Source organism: Myxine glutinosa, chromosome 7 (genome assembly GCF_964187855.1).
Source record: "Myxine glutinosa chromosome 7, kmMyxGlut1.1, whole genome shotgun sequence".
Classification (NCBI taxonomy): domain Eukaryota; kingdom Metazoa; phylum Chordata; class Myxini; order Myxiniformes; family Myxinidae; genus Myxine; species Myxine glutinosa.
In genome coordinates, this window is record NC_136267.1 from 122,311,155 (window position 1) to 122,331,477 (window position 20,323).

At 47.5% G+C, this 20,323-nt stretch overlaps 2 protein-coding genes across 5 annotated transcripts in view; one reads left to right on the plus strand and one right to left on the minus strand.

Annotated features, from left to right (window-relative positions):
* Window positions 1-10,555, minus strand: part of CFAP91 (cilia and flagella associated protein 91) — an 87,041-nt gene extending 76,486 nt beyond the window's left edge. Inside the window, exon 1 of one of the 2 annotated variants that reach the window (XM_078782235.1) lies at window positions 10,400-10,555. The gene's annotated coding sequence lies outside the window, so the exon portion shown is untranslated. The remainder of the gene's footprint in view (window positions 1-10,399) is intronic. The other variant, XM_068122838.2, reaches the window with a different exon arrangement.
* LOC137431483 (adenosine deaminase domain-containing protein 1-like) overlaps window positions 7,202-20,323 on the plus strand; it is a 152,327-nt gene continuing 139,205 nt past the window's right edge. For 2 of the 3 annotated variants that reach the window (XM_078782237.1, XM_078782238.1), the window contains exons 1-6: window positions 7,206-7,240; window positions 16,413-16,589; window positions 17,609-17,743; window positions 18,636-18,887; window positions 19,119-19,272; window positions 19,664-19,867. In XM_078782237.1, the coding sequence (XP_078638363.1) occupies window positions 7,216-7,240; window positions 16,413-16,589; window positions 17,609-17,743; window positions 18,636-18,887; window positions 19,119-19,272; window positions 19,664-19,867 (947 nt within the window). In that variant the 5' untranslated portion in view covers window positions 7,206-7,215. Of the gene's footprint in view, window positions 7,241-16,412; window positions 16,590-17,608; window positions 17,744-18,635; window positions 18,888-19,118; window positions 19,273-19,663; window positions 19,868-20,323 lie in introns of all 3 variants that reach the window. The other variant, XM_068122843.2, reaches the window with a different exon arrangement.

The window sequence follows — 20,323 nt, forward strand, 5'->3', positions numbered from 1 at the left end:
CGTTTTCAGCGTCCGAAATGTGGTAAAAAGCTTTTTTGAAATATTTTTTCAAATGCTCGAATCTCATTGGTTCCGGTAATTGGTGACGATTTTCGTTGAAGATAACCAGGCCCGTGTGGGCCCGGGGAACGAGGTTGGTATTAAAGTATTTTAATTACAAATTAGAGGTGCATAAGATTGTGAATCAAAAAATGACGGGTGAAACAAACTCCAATTGAACATTTTCTCAAATTTTTATGCAGGCTTCCGCATCCGCAACATGGCGGCCTCCATGGAGCGATATGGTTTTTGAAATATTTTTTCAAATGCTCAAATCTCATTGGTTCCGGTGTTTGGTGACGATTTTCGTTGAAGATAACCAGGGCCCATGTGGGCCCGGGGAACGAGGTTGGTCTTCAAGTATTTTAATTACAAATTTGAGGTGCATAAGATTGTGAATCAAAAAAAGACCGGTGAAACAAACTCCTATTTAACTTTTTCGCAATTTTTTTATGCATACTTCCGCATCTGCAAGATTGAAGATGGCAGCCTCCATTGAGTGATTTGGTGCGTCAAAGCTTAGAATTCTTAAAGGATCCAGCAAAATCTGGTTTTTCAACATAATACGTACGCGTTCATTCACAACACCGGCTTCGTCGGCTAATATGACCCCACTGCAAAGCCGCAATGAGCTGGCTAAGCCAAACAACTAACCCTAACAACCCGTTTTCCGCCTCCGAAAAGCGGTAATAAGCTTTAAAAAAATATTTCTTCAAATGCTCGAATCTCATTCGTTCCGGTGTTTGGTGAAGAGTTTCGTTGAAGATAACCAGGGCCCGTGCGGGCCCGGGGACCGAGGTTGGTCTTAAATAATTACAAATTAGAGGTGCATAAGAATGTGAATCAAACAAAGACGGGTGAAACAAACTCCTATTGAACTTTTTCGCAATTGTTTATGCATACTTCCGCATCCGCAAGATGGCGGCCTCCATGGAGCGATTTGGTGCGTCAAAGCTTCGAAATTCTCAAAGGATCCAGCAAAATCTGGCTTTTCAACATAATACGCATTCATTTACAACACCGGCTTCGCCGGCTATAACTTCAAAGGACTTGCAATATCATGTAGTACATATGTAATACAGTTATATCACAAATATAAAGTTAATGGTTTTCAATTACCTTTGTTTGTTGCTTTTCTATAATCCTGAGCACTATTTTGAGGCCTTTATTGGATTCCTTGACCCAGAAAACATAGGATTAGCATATTTAATTAAGTTTCTAGGTTGACTAGAAGCCGAGATAGCGCAAAATATGTATTTTATGGTGGCCATTTTGAAAATCCAAAATGGCGGCCATCCAGGTGTCTGTGCAAATGCCAACATCGATTTTCGGATTCTCCATGCTCTGATGATTCCAAAAATGTACATGTTTGCTAATCTCCCAAATATTTGAACGAAATTATATTTGTTAACATTGTGAACCGGACTATCTCTGCAGACCTGGACAAAATCACAGACTGGTCAAACATGTGCAACATGTCTTTCAATCCTGACAAATCTCACACTCTCACTATGTCTCACTAGTAATTTTTAAGGGTTAAGGGGGTGTTTTAGAAATAGTTTTTCCCTTTTTCCCATTCACTTAAATGTAAAATTGGGTGTGTTTTAATATCAACAAAGGGTTTGGGGGTCTATTGAGGATATTGTGGTGCTGTGCACACACGACTCGATTGCCAGAGAGGTGGGCCACAACGCGTGGATACAAACAAGAGTCTTTATTACAAGCTCGCATATCAGCACTGGGCGGGCTCGAGCTTAGAGCCCGCATATATGTCCCGAGGCCATGCCTTGCCCCCGGGCGTAGCCGATCGGCCGAACGGCGGGGCATGTATTTCAGTTCCCCGCCTGGACGCTCGCGCCACCCACTGGTGCGCGGAATTATTGACTCTTGTGCCCGCCACACGCGCCCCCCAGAATTCCCGCGCACCTGAAGGGTGAGCTTGCGGGGAAGCCGGATGACCCGGCCGAAACAACCCCTGGCGATGCGTGCAGGGCTGGGGGGTAGCGGGACGGCGGGGTTGGGGGGTGCTGGGGGTCTGACCGCCGGGGGGTGGCCTCGACGCGGAGGCAGAGCTGCTTGCGGGGGGTGGTCCAGATCGAGGTGGGCCGGCTTGAGGCGGTCCACGGAGATACGATCCGGGGCACCGCCGATATCCACGGTGAAATGTTTGTCCCCGGTCTCCAGCACGCGGAAGGGCCCGTCGTATGGGGGCCGTACCGGTGCCCAGTGGGCGTCGTGCCGGACGAAAACGTACTCCGCCGTGCGAAGCTCCGGGGCGACGTGGGAGGATGGGCAACCGTGGTGTGCCGTCGGCATCGGGGCGAACCTACGGGCGGTCTCCTGCAGGGTGGAGCGCTGTTGCGCCGCGGACCAAGGAGCCGTGGAGTCAGGGATAAATTCGCCCGGTACCCGCAGAGGTTGTCCGAAGACCAGCTCCGCCGAGGACGCACGCAGGTCATCCTTGGGCGCCGTCCTGAGGCCCAGCAGGACCCAGGGGAGCATGTCGGCCCAGCTGCCATCGCGGAGGCTGGCCGGAGCGCGGCCTTCATCGAGCGATGAAAGCGCTCGCACAGGTCGTTAGCCTGAGGGTGGTAGGCCGTGGTGCGGTGCAGTTTGACGCCGAGCCCTTGCGCCACCGTTCCCCAGAGCTCCGAGGTGAACTGGGGGCCGTGGTCGGACGAGATGTCCGAGGGGGCACCGAACCGGGCAACCCACGTGGTGATGAAGGCTTGCGCCACATCAGCCGCAGACGTCGCCGCCAATGGCACGGCCTCCGGCCACCGTGTGGTGCAGTCCACCATGGTGAGGAGGTGGGTGAACCCCCGCGAGGGGGGCAGAGGTCCCACCAAGTCGACGTGGACATGGTCGAACCAACGCTCAGGCACCGTAAACGGGGCCAACGGGGCCTGGGTGTGGCAGTGGACCTTTGCGCGCTGGCACACGAGGCACGTCCTGGCCCAGTCGCGGACGTCCTTCCTGAGGTCATGCCAGACGAACTTCGCCACGACGAGCTTCTGGGAGGCCTTCGTGCCCGGGTGGGACAGGCCGTGGATGGCGTCGAAAACCGGGCGCTGCCAGCCAGCGGGCACGATGGGGCGAGGCCGTCCGAGGGAGACGTCGCACAGGAGGGCCGCGCCCGCGACGTCGAACGGCACCTCGGTGACGCGGAGGCCCGTGATGGCGGTCCGCAAGGCCTGGATGCCGGGGTCGGCGGTCTGGTCCTCCGCCATCCGGGCATAGTCGATCCCAAGGTGGACCGCGTGCGCGACGGACCGGGAAAGGCAATCCGCCACTGGGTTGTCTTTACCCGTGACGTGATGGATGTCCGTCGTGTACTCGGACACGGCAGAGAGGTGACGTTGCTGCCGGGCCGACCATGGCTCGGCGACCTTGGCCATCGCGAACACAAGGGGCTTGTGGTCAACGAAAGCCGTGAACGGGCGGCCCTCGAGCAGATGGCGGAAGTGTCAGATCGCCAGGTGGAGCCCGAGCAGCTCGCGGTCGAAGGTGCTGTAGCGGCGTTCGTACGGGCGAGGCTGCCGGCTAAAAAACGCCAGGGGCTGCCAAGCACCATGCACCCACTGCTCGTGCACCGTGCCCACCGCGTAGTCCGACGCGTCGGTGGTGAGGGCGATCGGTGCATCGGGCGCCGGGTGCGCCAGCATTGTGGCGTTGGCCAAGGCCAGCTTTGCGCCCGCAAACGCCGCGGCCATCGGCTCCGACCAGGCGATGTCACCTTTGCCCGGCTTCCCCCGGAGGGCCTCGTGCAGGGGGCGGAGGAGCTGGGCGACGCGGGGCACGAAGCGGTGGTAAAAATTGACCATGCCCAGGAATTCCTGGAGCCCCTTGATCGTGCGGGGGCGCGGAAAACTCTTGACGGCCTCCACCTTGGCCGGCAAAGGGACGGCCCCGTGCCTGGTGATGCGGTGCCCCAAGAAGTCGATGGCGGCGACGCCGAAGCGGCACTTTGTGGGGTTGATGATCAGGCCATGCTGGCCCAGGCGTTCGAAAAGCGTGCGGAGGTGGAGCAGGTGCTCCTCCCGGGACGCGCTCACGACTAGGATGTCGTCCAGGTAGACATAGATGAAAGGTAAGTCGCGCAAGATGCTGTCCATGAGCCGCTGGAACGCCTGGGCCGCATTCTTCAACCCAAAAGGCATCCGCAGGAACTCAAAGAGGCCGAAAGGGGTGATGACGGCCATCTTTGGGACATCGTCCGGTTGTATGGGGACCTGGTGGTAGCCTCGGATGAGGTCCACCTTGGAGAACACGGTCGTGTTTGCCAACCGAGCGGAAAAGTCCTGAATATGCGGGACCGGGTAGCGGTCGGGGGTGGTGGCATCATTGAGCCGGCGGTAGTCACCGCACGGCCGCCAACTGCCGCCGGGCTTCGGCACAATGTGTAGAGGAGAGGCCGAAGCGCTGTTGGAGCACCGTACTATACCCAGCCGTTCCAGCGTGGCGAACTCCGCTTTCGCCACGGCGAGCTTCGTGTGGTCGAGGCGGCGTGCCCGGGCATAGACCGGCGGCCCGACCGTGGGGATATGGTGCTCCACCCCTTGTTTGACGGCCACCGCTGAAAAGGTGGGCCGCGTGAGGGCCGGGAAACTGGCGAGGAGGCGGGTAATCTCGTCCGCTGCCAGAAGCGTTCAGACTAACCTCGCCGGGACGGAACCTTTCAGCAAGCCGCTTGGCAAGCCGCTCGGTGAGCCGCTCAGCGAGCTGCTCCATGAGCCGCTCAGCGAACAAGCGAGCGAGCTGAAGGTTTCGGCCTGGACGAGACGTCTGCGCTTAACGTCGACCAACAGCCCATGCGCACATAGGAAGTCCGCGCCGAGCAGGGCCATTGGCACGCTGGCGGTGACGAACGACCATTGAAAGCGCTGCCCTCCGAACCACCGTGAGAGGCAACGCTTCCCGAATGTGCGGATGGGTGTACCGTTGGCGGCAAGCAAAGCGGGGCCCCGGCCCACGGCTTGCTTGTCGGACACGGAGGCAGGGAGGACGCTTACCTGCGCTCCCGTGTCGCAAAGAAAACGGTGCCCGGACAAGGTGTCCGTGATGAACAGGAGGCTGCCAGAATGGCCGACGCTCATGGCCGCAAGTGAGCGCCAGCCCGGTCGTTTCTCGACCCGTCAAAAGAACACGGCGGGCGGCACGTTTTAGCCTTGCGGCCGAACCTGGCATGGTAGTAGCACCAGGTTTGCGGTGGTGGCCCCCGCGGCGGCCGTGCCGGCGGCGGTGGTGGTGGCGGCGGTGGTGGTGGCGGCGGCGTTAGTGGGCGGGGCGTAGCAGCGGCCACGAGGGAAGCAGGGGGCGCTGTAGCCGCCGCGCCGGGATCCACTACGGCAGCACCGTACACCGACCGCGTGTCGCAGGCCGCGAAATACTTGTCGGCCTCTCCAGCCAGGGCGCGGGGTTCCGTTATTTTGGAACCGCCCAGCGCGAGGCGCACCTGTACAGGTAGCTGGTGTAGGAAAAGTGCTCGGAATAAGAAATCCAGGCGCTGGTCTCCAAGCAGGGACAGCATGAAATCCATCCGGACGGATGGTCGTGTGTCGCCGAGGGCGGGAAGGTCCAGGAGGCGGTCGGCACGTTCGACCTCCGTGAGCCCGAACGTGGCGAGGAGGAGACGTTTGAGTGCCTCGTACTTGTGGTCGCCCGGCGGGCGCCGAAGGATGGACACGACGCGGGCGGCAGTGCCGGGCCCGAGGGTGGCGACCACGTGGTAGTACCTGGTCTCGTCCGCCGTGATGCCCCGGAGTTGGAATTGATCTTCGGCCTGCACAAACCAAACGTTGGCTTGCGCTTCCCAAAACTCTGGGAGTTTGATTGCGACGGCGTTGGTAGCCATGGCGCGTTCGGGGGTCAGCAACGGCTGAACCAATCTGGGTCACCAGTGTGGTGCTGTGCACACACGACTCGATTGCCAGAGAGGTAGGCCACAACGCGTGGATACAAACAAGAGTCTTTATTACAAGCTCGCATATCAGCACTGGGCGGGCTCGAGCTTAGAGCCCGCATATATGTCCCGAGGCCACGCCTTGCCCCCGGGCGTGGCCGATCGGCCGAAAGGCGGGGCATGTATTTCAGTTCCCCGCCTGGACGCTCGCGCCACCCACTGGTGCGCGGAATTATTGACCCTTGTGCCCGCCACAATATAACCTTTGTTGATGGTTTAGATGGGAAAGGGAGACGGATGTTTTAAGGGTTATGGGGTGTTGGTCAAATAGTTTTTCTAATTTTTCCCCATTCACTTCAATGTAAAATTGGGTGTGTTATAGAACCCCCATTTCCCGACTACTGTCGTGGCAGTTAAAAAAAAAAAATTTGAAGTCAGATTCAAAGTTAGAAGACGCCGACCGTTAATTTTGGAAGAAGAAGAAGAAGAAAGCTGGTATTGAAATTTGAAGCGTGTAGGCACAAAAGAAAAAGAAAAGAGGAAGAAGAGGAAGAAGAGGTAGGAGAAGCTGAAGAAGAAAAAGAGGAAGAAGAGGAAGAAGAAAAGAGGAAGGAAAGCGGAAGAAGAGGAAGCAGGAAAGAGGAAGGAGAAGAGGAAGGAGAAGAGGAAGGAGAGTAGAAGAAGAAGAAGAAGAGGAGGAGGCATACTGGCATAGGCATATGAGGAAGATGGCGTTGAGCGACGGTTGGTTACTAAAATAATTGCAACAGCGGGGTTCATGTGCTGATAAATTGTTCTATATAATATTAATATACATCTTGTGATTGTGCGTGTGAGAAACCGGAGAATGGTCGCCGTAGATATCTCTCCTTTATCCCCAATTTACATCTGTACCAGACCACGCCTGAGGCCTTAGCCTGGTCGGAAAATGGTGCGTAAGGCTATACGAAAAAAGACAGGGCAATTTTTTATTTCACTTGGTAAGACCATTATTTCACTTGGGCACGAAGAGCAAGGTTACCGGGCTCTTTTTGACAATAAGTAGCGAAATGTTATTTTTAAAACAAAATGGCGACCGAAGATGGCGAAAAGATGTCGTGAAATTGATGACCGTTGGCTCCTGTGTGATTAATTGGTAAAAAAAAAAAAATTAAGTCAGATTAAAAGTTCGAAGACGACGGCAGTTGGTTTTGGAAGAAGAAAATAATAATAAGATTAAAGTTGGCATTGAAATTTGAAACGTGTCGGCGCATAAGAAGAAGAAGAAGGCGCGTATGAAGAAGATGGCGTTGGGTGAAGGTTAGTTACTGAAGTAATTTCAACAGCGGGGTTCACGTGCTGATAAAGTGTTCTATATAATATACATCTTGTGATTGTGCGTGTGAGGAACCGGAGAATGTTCGCCTTACATAGCTCACCTTTATCTTCAATTTATATCTGTACCATACCTCGTTCGGAAGGCCTCGCCTGAGGCCTGGTCGGAAAATGATGTTTAAGGCCATATGAAAAAAAAAAGACAGGGCAATTTTTGATTTCACTTGGTAAGAACATTATTTCACTTGGGCACGAAGAGCAAAGTTAACGGGCGAATTTTTTTTTTTTAACCAAATAACCGAAGGTGGCGAAAATATCTCGTGAAATGGATGACCGTTGGCTCCTGTGGGATTAGTTCATTAATTGGATCCATTTATCCCAAAGGTTGGGATAGTGGTGTAAGGTTGTTAGATTTTTGAAGTGCAAAGTTTGAGGGTATCAGAATTGATTTGGGAGCTTGGGATTGGGTAAGGTTATTGAGTTGGTGGTCTGCATCGGAGAAATGCGAAACCTTCAAGGAGTTAACGTGTACCAGAGTCCCCATAAGGCTGGTTTAAAAAAAATTCCTGTTTATCACTTTTTTTCAAAAAAAGTGGGTAGAGGGAGGGGTTTTTTTTGTTTGTTTTTTTTCAGAGTGAAATTTTAATGGGTTATTCAACGCACAATGTTTTTTTCTTAAATATACTTGATCGGACATACATGATGAATCATGTTATGATTTCTAAACTAGTAAACCTTCGTAAGTACGCACTGATACGATTCAAATAAAGAAACCACTGTCACATCGAGTTCTGTTTACTTTTAATATTTGCTGATACATATAACAATGGTAGACCAAAACTTCGGCTTTTAAGAATAATGTCCGGTTGCCATACATGTATCTATCAGCAGCTATTGCCTTAGCATTTATACATATCGAAAGCATTATGTTCATTGGTCTTCTGTTGGTTTGGCTGATCCAGGACAGTAATAACGAACTCAATGAAATTTCCAAGGGTATTAATGACATCTGCCAATGTTGAATCTCTAGCTGCAACATGGGTCATAGTCTTTTTATCTCCCACTGAGATGTTTACCACTCCATTGGTGTCCTCAATTGGTACACTAGTCTAGTAGGAAGACTAGGTCCCCCTGCACCCCCCGGAGATATACTTCTAATCAGTGTTTCTAGATTGGAAAAAATGTGTAGAAAATGACTAGCTATGGCCCCAAGCTGAAAAAATGTCCCACATACCATTTTTATGCAAACTACTGCTGCAAATTTTATGCAAAATTATGCAAATTTTATGCAAATTTTTGATGAGGAGTAGAGTTGAGGGGTCTTTGAGGGCTTCATCGAGGTGCTCTCGGTTGCAAGACTGGGTCATTCTGAGAAGCACAGCAGGGTCAGAGATCATGATGTTCTCCTCCTCAGTGAATCTCTCCATCAACAGCCTCTCCATTGCCTCACACTGTTTTGAGGCAAAAGAGGGACTTTGCGTAGGCCTTTCCACTGAGAACACCTTTGAGAGATCCACTTGTTACTAGTTGTGCCTCAAAGAGAATCTCTGCATATCCAGAACCACGCATCTTGTGTCCAGTGAGCATCCCGATGTAGTTCATGGATGTGTGGAAGGGTCCAATCGTTACTACATGACTAGCAAATTCATTTGGCCAGCGCCAGATGATGGGAAGGGCTTTCATGCAGACACCCAGATCAAATGTATTCAGGACCCATCTCTGACCCACCTCAGCAGTTGCTGCCTCGGAACGCTTCAGTAGCTCACGAACAACTGCGTTGTCTGTGATCGGTCTGTGCCTGGTGCCTGCATGGCATGGCAATGGCCTGCAGCCTGTGCCTGGGCTAGGGGGTTTCACCTCTGCAACTGGTTCTCCCCCACCCAGCAAATCAACAGTCGACTACTGCACGCCTATCCACCAACCGATCACAGACAACGCAGTTGTTCGTGAGCTACTGAAGCGTTCCGAGGCAGCAACTGCTGAGGTGGGTCAGAGATGGGTCCTGAATACATTTGATCTGGGTGTCTGCATGAAAGCCCTTCCCATCATCTGGCGCTGGCCAAATGAATTTGCTAGTCATGTAGTAACGATTGGACCCTTCCACACATCCATGAACTACATCGGGATGCTCACTGGACACAAGATGCGTGGTTCTGGATATGCAGAGATTCTCTTTGAGGCACAACTAGTAACAAGTGGATCTCTCAAAGGTGTTCTCAGTGGAAAGGCCTACGCAAAGTCCCTCTTTTGCCTCAAAACAGTGTGTGAGGCAATGGAGAGGCTGTTGATGGAGAGATTCACTGAGGAGGAGAACATCATGATCTCTGACCCTGCTGTGCTTCTCAGAATGACCCAGTCTTGCAACCGAGAGCACCTCGATGAAGCCCTCAAAGACCCCTCAACTCTACTCCTCATCAAAAATTTGCATAAAATTTGCATAATTTTGCATAAAATTTGCAGCAGTAATTTGCATAAAAATGGTATGTGGGACATTTTTTCAGCTTGGGGCCATAGCTAGTCATTTTCTACACATTTTTTCCAATCTAGAAACACTGATTAGAAGTATATCTCCGGGGGGTGCAGGGGGACCTAGTCTTCCTACTAGACTACACCTGAAAAAGAAAAATCACTATAAAATACACTTGTATATTGTCTACCATACTGTTTACCTATCAGCCAAGCCACAAACATCAAGGTTCAAACAACAAAAATGTGGGGAAAAATTGTACATTGAAAAAATGAGCACCCCCCCCCCCCCCCCCCCCCCCTACACACTCACACACTTCCTTTCACAACTAATAATTGCAAGTATTCATCAGTCTCAGATCAAATTCAGTGTTTTGTACTGAAATTCTGTTTTTTCCAAGTCTGGATTTGGTTTGGAATTTTGAACCACCCGGGAATGAAAACTATAAATACAGATCTGGGATCCCAGTACAAATATATCGACAGATTTTAGTTTAGAACAGAACTAGAGTCCAACATTTCCCACCATTCTTTATGAATAAAATAAGGAAGCGCACACCCCATTTATCAGAAGCAAAACCTTGCGGTCCACGTAAATGGCGAGTGAGGGGGAAAACCCGCACACACTAAATATTCAACAACAACAACAACGTACATTAAAACGGTTATATTTCTTACCATCAAGCGTTCCCGACACGAGCTCATAATACAGTTCGTCTAGACTCTAGTGATATTTTCTGGCGCTTTGACACCAACCCAGGCCTTTAGAACACTGGACGTTCGCCGAATTTGGCAAACAACGAACGACATTTTCTGTCAAACTGTCACGCACATGTAACTTGGCTCAGACAGTACGCGAGCACATACAAAATTCGAACCTGTTCCACTGAGCGTGAACGGATTTTACTGACTTCGCGAGCAAAAAAAAAAAAAAAAAGAAGATTTTTTAGGGGCAGACGACTTTTATGGGGTGGGCGGCCATGATAAACAGGAATTTTTTTTTAACCAGCCTGACTATAAGGCCAACAAAAAACAAAAACTAGATTATATTCATAGAATACTTAACCCGTGCTTTCAACTTGGTGCGAGCAAACTCTTCTGTTTTAAGAGTTTTTCTTTCTTCTTTGATCCAATATGCCTGCCAGACCACGTGACCGATGACATCATGAATTTTCATTCTCCAATATAATTATGTTGATCACTCAATAAATTTCAAACTGATCGGACTAAGCATAGTACTTGTCGAATTATGACGTCATAATTAAGGCACCAATGACGTCATCGTTAACAACACTTATTCCGCATGCAGAGTTCTTTACAATAAGCCACGTTTCAATTTTTTTTCCCATTGACCAGTTTTGGAGATATAGAGGTGCAACGTTTTTCCAAGATGGCATCTGTGCCACGTCACATATGACGTCATAATTATAACGAAAAAGTTATGCAGGAGGAAGAGGAGCTCCTATGGTGCAAAATTTTGTGTCAATCAGACTCATGCTTGCTGAGAAAATGAATTTTAAATATGCAGACACGTACGTACATATGCCTTCGCCCAGCATCATCGTGCTAACCAAGACGGTGTTGTGTGTTTGCATGTTGTAAATGCCAATGAGCATTATATGTGTATTCAGTTCAGTGGGCACATCCCGTAAATTTCTGGTTACATGGGTCATGGGTGCCATTTTGCTTACATCAATTATCGATAGCTTATCATTATTTTTTTTTTAAATGACAGGATTGCCATTAGATGCAGCAATCGATCAGAGAGGGTTTCAAAATGTATAGATTCCCTGCAGATGCAGGAAAGAAAGAAAAAAATGGAGAAAATAAAGTTATTCTTCTGAAATGGAAACTTTGGAGGTGATTTATGGATCAGATGGTCCCATGTATACTGTACACACTTATGTGTGGTGCTGTAATCATATTGTAGTTGGCAGTTTGGTATAAATTGTAAAACGACATAAATCAGCATGGAGATATCTATAAGACTAGAACGGCACTCAGTAGAGCGCATACCTCCACCAAGCTGAACAGTTTACATTTTGTATTCCACTGGTAGGCCCAATTTGGATCCAGACTTGAACCAAAATCTAATCAATTCGTCCTTGTCACACACCCAATCTGTCCACCAAATTTCGTACAAATCTATCCATAACTTTTTGAAATATTCTGCTCACAGAACAGAGACAGAGGGTGGAAACACAACTTCCGTCCACCTTTGGTAGTGGAGGTAATAATTTATGACACATCGAGAGCATCCTGGCAAAGTTCGCCAGCCAGTTCGCCAGTCCGCCAGCCAAGTTCGCCAGTCCGCCAGCCAAGTTGTTTATAAGTATGTACTTTTGTTTATTTATTTATTTATTCAAATTATTTGAAATGTTGCAATTAACCTTGGTTAACAACATGTCATGATCCATGACATGGTTAATTCCAAAATAATTCAGGGTCCATTTGTTTTCGGCCTCACCTTTCAGCAAAACAGTATACTATACTGTATTGTATTGAAAAAAAAAAAGTACAGGAATCAGAAGAGTGGTAGTCTTAGTATAATTCACCAAATGTCTGTCTGTCTGTCTGTCCGTCAGTCTGTTCCCAGGTACTGCAAAAACGGCTGAACCGATCGCAACAAAATTTTGGGTGGGTAATCCTGGGACCCCTTGGAGTAAAATAGGCTATATTGTTTTCCCATTTTTTCAATTTTCCAGTTTTTCCAAACACGATGGAATAATATTAACCGATATGAACAGTGATGTGGCTTTTCTTGAAATTCTACAAATATTGTTTAGATTTAGATGATTTGCGTGTGATATGATTTAAGGGATGTTTATATAAATCGTTTAAAATAAAAAAAAGCCTTAAATTTCTGATATTTTGCCTTTTCATTTGGGCCTCCCAATTGAAGCCCCACCCATAGAGCAGGTACCGTTGCCAGTAGAGAGTAATAGAGCATATTAAGATGAACTGTGGGAAAAGGGGAAACCATGGAATGTGAGAGATTTAAAGGGAATAGAAAATAATGAAGGATTACATGCACATGCGTGTTTTCAGTGTCACAATATTTGTGATAAAATAAATGAAGAGTTGGAAAACAAATGGTGAGGGCTTATGGAGTGGCTGGTCAGAGAGAAACAAGAAGGGTCAGAGAGCGGTATTCAGGATTGCAAAGCAGATAGCGAAAGAGAGGTGTGATGTGATGGGGGTGAGCTGCTTGAAGGATGAAGTGGGACAAATCGTTGTCGACCCAGATGGAATTAAAGGAAGATGGAAAAGATATATGGAAATGCTGTTGAATACAGAGAATGAATGGGATGGCAACATAGAGAGTAACCCAGTTTTAGGACCGGCAGAGAAGATAACTGAGAAGGAAGTTGAGGAAGCGATAAAAGCAATGAAGGGTAGAAAAGCGGGAGGGCCGACGGGAGTTGTGGGAGATATGTTGAAGGCAGCAGGAAGTTGGGGTGTGAAGAGAATGACAGAGATCTGTAATCTGGTGGTGAAAGAAGGCCACATTCCAGTGGATTGGGAACTGAGTACCCTCGTCCCTCTATACAAGGGGAAAGGTGACCCTCTGGAGTGTGGCTCGTACCGAGCGATAAAGTTATTGGAGCATGGAATGAAGGTATTGGAAAGGGTGTTGGAGAGGAGGATAAGGAAGAAAGTGAAGATCGACGAAATGCAGTTTGGATTTATGCCAGGAAGAGGAACGACAGACGCGCTTTTCATTGTGAGGCAGTTGCAGGAGAAGTACATGGAGAAGAGGAAGAAGTTGTTTCTTGGGTTTGTTGATCTGGAGAAAGCATTCGATCGGGTTCCACGCAAAGTATTGACATGGGCATTGAGGAAGTTAGGAGTGGAGGAATGGTTGATCAGAGTAGTGATGGCAATGTACAAAAGAGCGCGCACAGCTGTAAGGACGAAGGACGGGAACAGTGGTGAGTTTGAGGTGAAGGTGGGAGTGCATCAGGGGTCGGTACTAAGTCCACTACTATTTGTAGCTGTGATGGAGGTGCTGGCTCAGAACGTAAAGGAGGGTTTACCGTGGGAGTTGTTGTATGCAGATGATCTGGTGTTGATTGCGGAAAGTATGGATGGACTGAAGGAAAAGATGAACACGTGGAAGGAATGTATGGAGACAAAAGGTCTGAAGGTGAATATCGGAAAGACGAAGGTGATGGCAAGTGGTAAAGCATGTGGTGAGGTGGAAAGAACTGGGAAGTGGCCCTGTGCTGTGTGTAGGAAGGGTGTCGGAGTGAACTCCATTCAGTGTACAATGTGCGCTGAGTGGGTTCATCAAAAATGTAGTGGTCTGAGAGGGTCATTATGGGATGGGAAGGCTGTGCATGGGAGGGTGTCTGCCTGGGAGGATTAAGTAGTGGGGTACCTCAGGGATCAGTACTGGGACCATTATTATTAATAATTTACATCAACGATTTGGTTACCATAATGGGGTGAAGAGTTCGCTTTCCAAATTTACAAATGACACAAAAGCTTGGAGGTAAGGTAGATAGCGGAGAGGGTGGGGAGGTGGGTGGGTGAGTTATCAGATTCAGGAAAGTCTTGATAGTTTCATAGATTGGATAAAAGATTGGCAGATGTAGTTTAATATAAATGTAAGGCACTAGAGATGGTTAAGAATAGTGAACATAGGGATTACATTATGCAAGGGGAAATCTTGGAGCGTGTGACCCAGTAGAAGAGTCTGGGGGGTTGTTTTCGATATGGGTGGTGGGGGGTTGTTTTAGATATGGGTGGTGGGGGATATAAGCACTGCAGACATCACAGTGTCAGCTAACTATAGGTAAAGCAAACATTGTTTTAGGTCGTAGTCCAAATAAAAAGAGGTCGTGTTAATACCGTACAAGAATTTCGTGAAATCTCATCGAGAATATTGTATTCAGTTTTGGTCACCACATCTGAGGAAGGCCATAGCTGCTATGGAGAGGTTTCAGTGTCTTATCTAGGTACAGCACTAGTTTGATTCCAGGGCTGTGTGTATGCATGTGCGTGTGTAGCAGGTTTTCTTTACTGCGATAACTCATGAACCGCTGAAAGAGATTTTAACCAAACTTGGTACAAGTATGATGCACAATACAACAACAACAACAACAACATGCATTTTAAGGCCATGTTCCCTGCTAGAGCGGGGGTTAGCCTTGCGGTCCCCATGACAATCTTCTCCATTTTGCCCTATTTTCTGCATCTCTCCTTGTTAACCCCCTTGCCCGCATTTCTTCTTCCACCATCTTTAGCCAAGTCTTTCTCGGTCTTCCCCATCCTCTACTTCCTTCTACATTAACTTCCATCACTCTTCTCAACCAGTCACTTTCATCCTTCCTCAATACATGACCAAACCATCTCAACCTGTTCCTCTTCACAGCATCAATCACAGGCAATATTCCCATCATCTTTCGCAATTCATCATTTGTCTTCCTCTCTCTCAACGATACTCCGCACATCCATCGAACCATTCGCATTTCCACCCTTTCCAGCCTTCGTTGCTGCTCTACGTTCATTACCCATGTCTCGCTCCCATAAATCATAACACTTCTCACACATGCAGCATACACCTTTCCCTTCAGCTTCAGCGACACTCTCCTCATCAGCACGCCACTCAGTTCCCGAAACTTCTTCCATGCACATCTCACTCGAGCAACCGTTGCCGAGTCTGATCCACCTTCTCCATTCAGCATGTCTCCGAGGTAGCAAAATGTTTTCACACCTTCCAGCTTCACGCCGTCTCCAAGATCCAACTCAACATTTCCTCCATCTGCAGCTCCCTCTGTGCACACCTTACATTTGAATGTAGCTGCCACACTGGTTAATGACCCTCTCAGACCACTACATTTTTGATGAACCCACTCAGCACACATTGTACATTGAATGGAGTTCACTCCGACACCCTTCCTGCACACAGCACACGGCCACTTCCCAGTTCTTTCCACCTCACCACATGCTTTACCACTTGCCATCACCTTCGTCTTTCCGATATTCACCTTCAGACCTTTTGTCTCCATACATTCCTTCCACTTGTTCATCTTTTCCTTCAGTCCATCCATACTTTCCGCAATGAACACCAGATCATCTGCATACAACAACTCCCACGGTAAACCCTCCTTTACGGTCTGAGCCAGCACCTCCATCACAGCTACAAATAGTAGTGGACTTAGTACCGACCCCTGATGCACTCCCACCTTCACCTCAAACTCACCACTGTTCCCGTCCTTCGTCCTTACAGCTGTGCGTGCTCTTTTGTACATTGCCATCACTACTCTGATCAACCATTCCTCCACTCCTAACTTCCTCAATGCCCATGTCAATACTTTGCGTGGAACCCTATCAAATGTATGATGTATGAAGTATGATGCACAATGAACTGATAAAATTTTGGGTTCAATAGGTCAAACGTTTTGAGCCTTTTGCGAATCATTTTTCAGATCATAACTCTAGTTCGAAACATTTTATGCTTTTGTTTTTCTTCACTTTTTTTTTTTTCTCTCCTCTCGCAATCTCTCTCATGTGATCTTAAATTTTTCAGATGACCTTTAAGTCAGATCATACGTAACATGGGGCTGACATCTAATGTGGGCAAAGGCTTATCTGTTGCTACATTTGTGTTAAATTATATTTTATAGTTTTGTTAACACTTCGCTTTTTTCTTTGATGAAAAATAACCATGGCCTCCTCATTGCAGGTAAAATGAATTTCCCAAAGGTTCCTCGGACACTGCTTGGCTTCAGTGAGCTCGGCGAGATTCCTGCAGATGTGGTGCAGAGTGTCACCACTGGAGCCATGCATGCTGTGTCTGCCTTGTACCATCTTGGACAGCGCTTTGGACTCGAGATATCTTTCAATGAGGTTGACAATGAAGGTAAATGGAAGTGGGAATAAGTGGTAAAGGGCCATTGTAGTGCTTGTAATGATGCGACACCGTATTGTTAACCTTTATGGATGTGTATGCAGTATTATGTGACTGTATGAAAATTCATGGCTTTTAGACGCATGTTTAAACTCAACAGCGGACCACTTCCGGACCTCCAAAAATCTTAAACCGCAATGGTCCATCATAGCAGCATAGTAGTGTACGACTCGTAGTAACAACATTATCCCAAAAGCAGGACTAACTAAAGGCCTTCCCAGGAATGGTTGTTTAATATTTGGCGAGTTACAGTGTGTGACGTCATTTGGTGGTGCGGGGAGGCGAATGTTACTTTTCTTCACGCGGACTCTGCCAATGACCTCCAGAGTAGGTTGTTTTCCCAACCGCTCGAGATTATGTATGACCGTAAAGAGTCAATATTGCATTATGCCGACATGCCAGACTATTTCTCATCTTGGGCCAGTGCCGACTGGCATCACGTGATACCCGCTTTTCTTGTCCCTATGGTGACCCTCAAACTGTTGGACGAGGGATCATAGAAGCATATGACGTTACTGTATTGTACTCACTTTCTCTGATATTTCACAAGACTCATTTTAGAAATATTTACCTTAAATTTCACAGTAAAGCTGTGGTCCCTATCTATATAGGGATGGATTGAACTCATGAATTGTGGCGCACACGTGTGTGAGTACTGTCAGGTATATGAACAAAGAACCTGTTTGACTATTCATAGAATAAACTTTCAATTTCAGGGAAAAGTTAGTTTTCTTTTGTGGTGTACGTGTACGCGGTGTGTAATACACCAACGGTTTTGGGCCCATTACAAATTTTATCAACATTGGTGGTGGATATCTAAATTTTTGCTTCATTGGGAAAGTAACATAAAGATGGTCCATTGAGTTTCTGTTAACTTACACTTCCTTCCACTGTGCAGCTCGTACGAGTACAAAAAGTCCAGGAGTTTCAAATGTACAGTTGCGATGTTCTTTGCATTTGAAACCTCACAGAAATTGTACCAGGCTTCTGTTTCACCATGGAGGCGAAGGCTAATGGAAGGTCTCTCGCTACCGGGACTGGTAAGAACAAGAAAGAAGCACGGCTGGCTGCCGCTCGCCTTGCAATTATTGGAGGGCAAGACAACGGTAAGGATGTTTCATCATCGCTGGATGTAATATGCCATTGTATGTCGTGAAACTGTATTGTCATTATTCTTCAAGCACCAATGAGGCCATCTTGTGCACAAGTTGCCACTTCCACCATGGACTCTCATTTCTGCCACATTCATAATTTGTTTTCATGGTAACTTTAATTACCATCGTGTAGACCGGATAAGGTTTGATGACTCCAGTTTTTCAGTCATGATACGTAAGCCAAGGGCTTGCTTTGAGGCATTGGGCCTCCCTCAGTCCGTCACGTACAGGATGGGGCGGGAGTGGAGTATTATGTGGCAGCCAAGGCCCTGCCTTCAGGCATAGCAATCAATAACACTGGTCTGCGTCATTTCAGAGGTCTAGGTTTTCTCAACGGTTCTTATATGCTTTTTGCATGCTGAATTTAGAAATGTATCTAATTTCGCTCAATCGGCAAAAAGGGTTGGCGTCAGGAAGGGCATCCGGCCATAAAACATTGCTTCAAAAAGGGGACCAAAAAACAACAACAACCACGGTTCCCGAAAAAGGCCAACCCCTGCTTTGCGGGGAAAAATGGCCTCTAAAGGTGGTTATAGGTCAAGTTTTTATGCGATCTCAATTTTAAGGAAAAAAATAATCAAAATTTTTGTTTTTTTAATTAGCATTTTAAAAATTCAAAATCAGACTTACATTCACAGAAAATGTACAAACTATATATAAAATGACGCACATGACATGTATGTCATGACGTACAAGCTGACATGTATGTTAAAATTAAATCATAGACCATTTAGTATGTTGTCAGCAAATGGCACAATGGGCTTAACTACCTCAGTCAATGAATACCTGCTTCACAAAGCTCTAAGCTACCTTGCAGCTCATCTAAGCATCTTGTTTCCCTCAGCCGTTTCTTCGAGTTTCCTTCTGCCAAGGGTCCCGTGTTCCACAATGCAGTTTGCGGAAGCTGATAAATACCAACACAATAGGTTTTCCCCCTCTTTGCAAGACGCAAGCCACAACCTTCCTCGACAACGTAAATCAACGCGTGCCGAAGTGATCACCACAACGTCGTTGGAGCACCTGATGGCATTGGTGGAAAAGTTGCCTTATGGACGCATCGATATGAAGAATGTTGCGGCGTTTCTCGTCAAGCAACGTTTGTCTCGCACAACATTGTGGGATAATACTCGTGCAGAATTGTGACCCGAATATTTACTTGCAGCTCTATTTGAGCCTGGGTCTAATTGATAGTTGAAACAATTTTAGGGGTGAGGGGGTGTGTGATTTCCTCTGATTTATTTGTTAATTTCTTTATTTTGGGGTGTGCTTGCATAATTAATGGTAGAGAAGTTTTAGCAAGTGTCTGTCTCACTTTCTCTCGCTTCAGCTGGACAGCCTTTCAAGGTTGTTGCAATAGGTACAGGAGATGGTGTTTGTCATCAAAAGAGCATTAACGAATCCTCAAACTGGGGGAGTGTGGTGGCTGGTTACCTGTTGCTGGACTCTCATGCCGAAATCATAGCCAGGAGGGCCTTTCTGAGGTTTATTGCACATACTGCCTTTGTGGTTTCAATGGCTTTTTCCCGGTCCATGTGTCCAGCAAGTGAGGGACTCCTTTTGTCCCCCTCACTGTGTGTGTGTGTGTGTGTGTGTGTGTGTGTGTGTGTGTGTGTGTGTGTGTGTGTGTGTGTGTGTGTGTGTGTGTGTGTGTGTGTGTGTGTGTGCGTGTGCGTGTGCGTGTGCGTGCGTGCGTGCGTGCGCGTGTGTGTTTTTTTTTATTTTAAATATATATATAAACGTGCTCCATGCCAGCCTCTTCCGTTCCCTGTAGATATCTGTGGTAAAGTAAGTGGAATCTGATACCGTATATTATTATATTTGATTAATTACTCATTGTAATTGCCCTCAACACTTTGTTCCCTATTCCTTGAGGTACCTGTACCGCCAGGCCATGATTTGCCTGGTACCAAGATCTGCGGAACACACTGCTGGATCCATCTTCATGCCGCCTGCCATGTCCTCTCAGGCTCAGTATTCTGGGTCTCAAAGGCAGCCATTGCTTACCCTTCACTCTGGAATCACCTTTCACTTGTACCTTAACCAACTACCAAAGGGAGCCGCCAGTTTGAACCAACTGTGAGCATGTTGCACATGATGGTCTTTGCCTCCGCACACTCACAATTCATCTAATTTTTAAAATAATCTGCAGCAGCATTATCACAACAAATAAACAGAGAAACCCCTCATCTATGTCGTGTGCTATTGCCTGACAAATGGCTTATTCATTTCCACCTTTTTGATGTGATCACTAAGAGAAACCGACATAACCGAGCTGCTGATTAATGCCGTGGGGAAAGATTCTATGGCGGGCAGTTTACACTGATCCGTGATGAGATTTTCTTTCCCTTTTATCGGATGCTCATTTGTATTCATCCCAAAGTACACAGATGCCTTTTGGTCCGGTACTTTTAGGTTAAGGGGGTGTCACAAATAGTACAGAACTTATGTTTGGAGAAAATGACCTGGGAGAAACATACTGAAAGTCTCCAAACATCCCATGTGTGCGTGTCATTGAAATATGTCGTAAGTTTG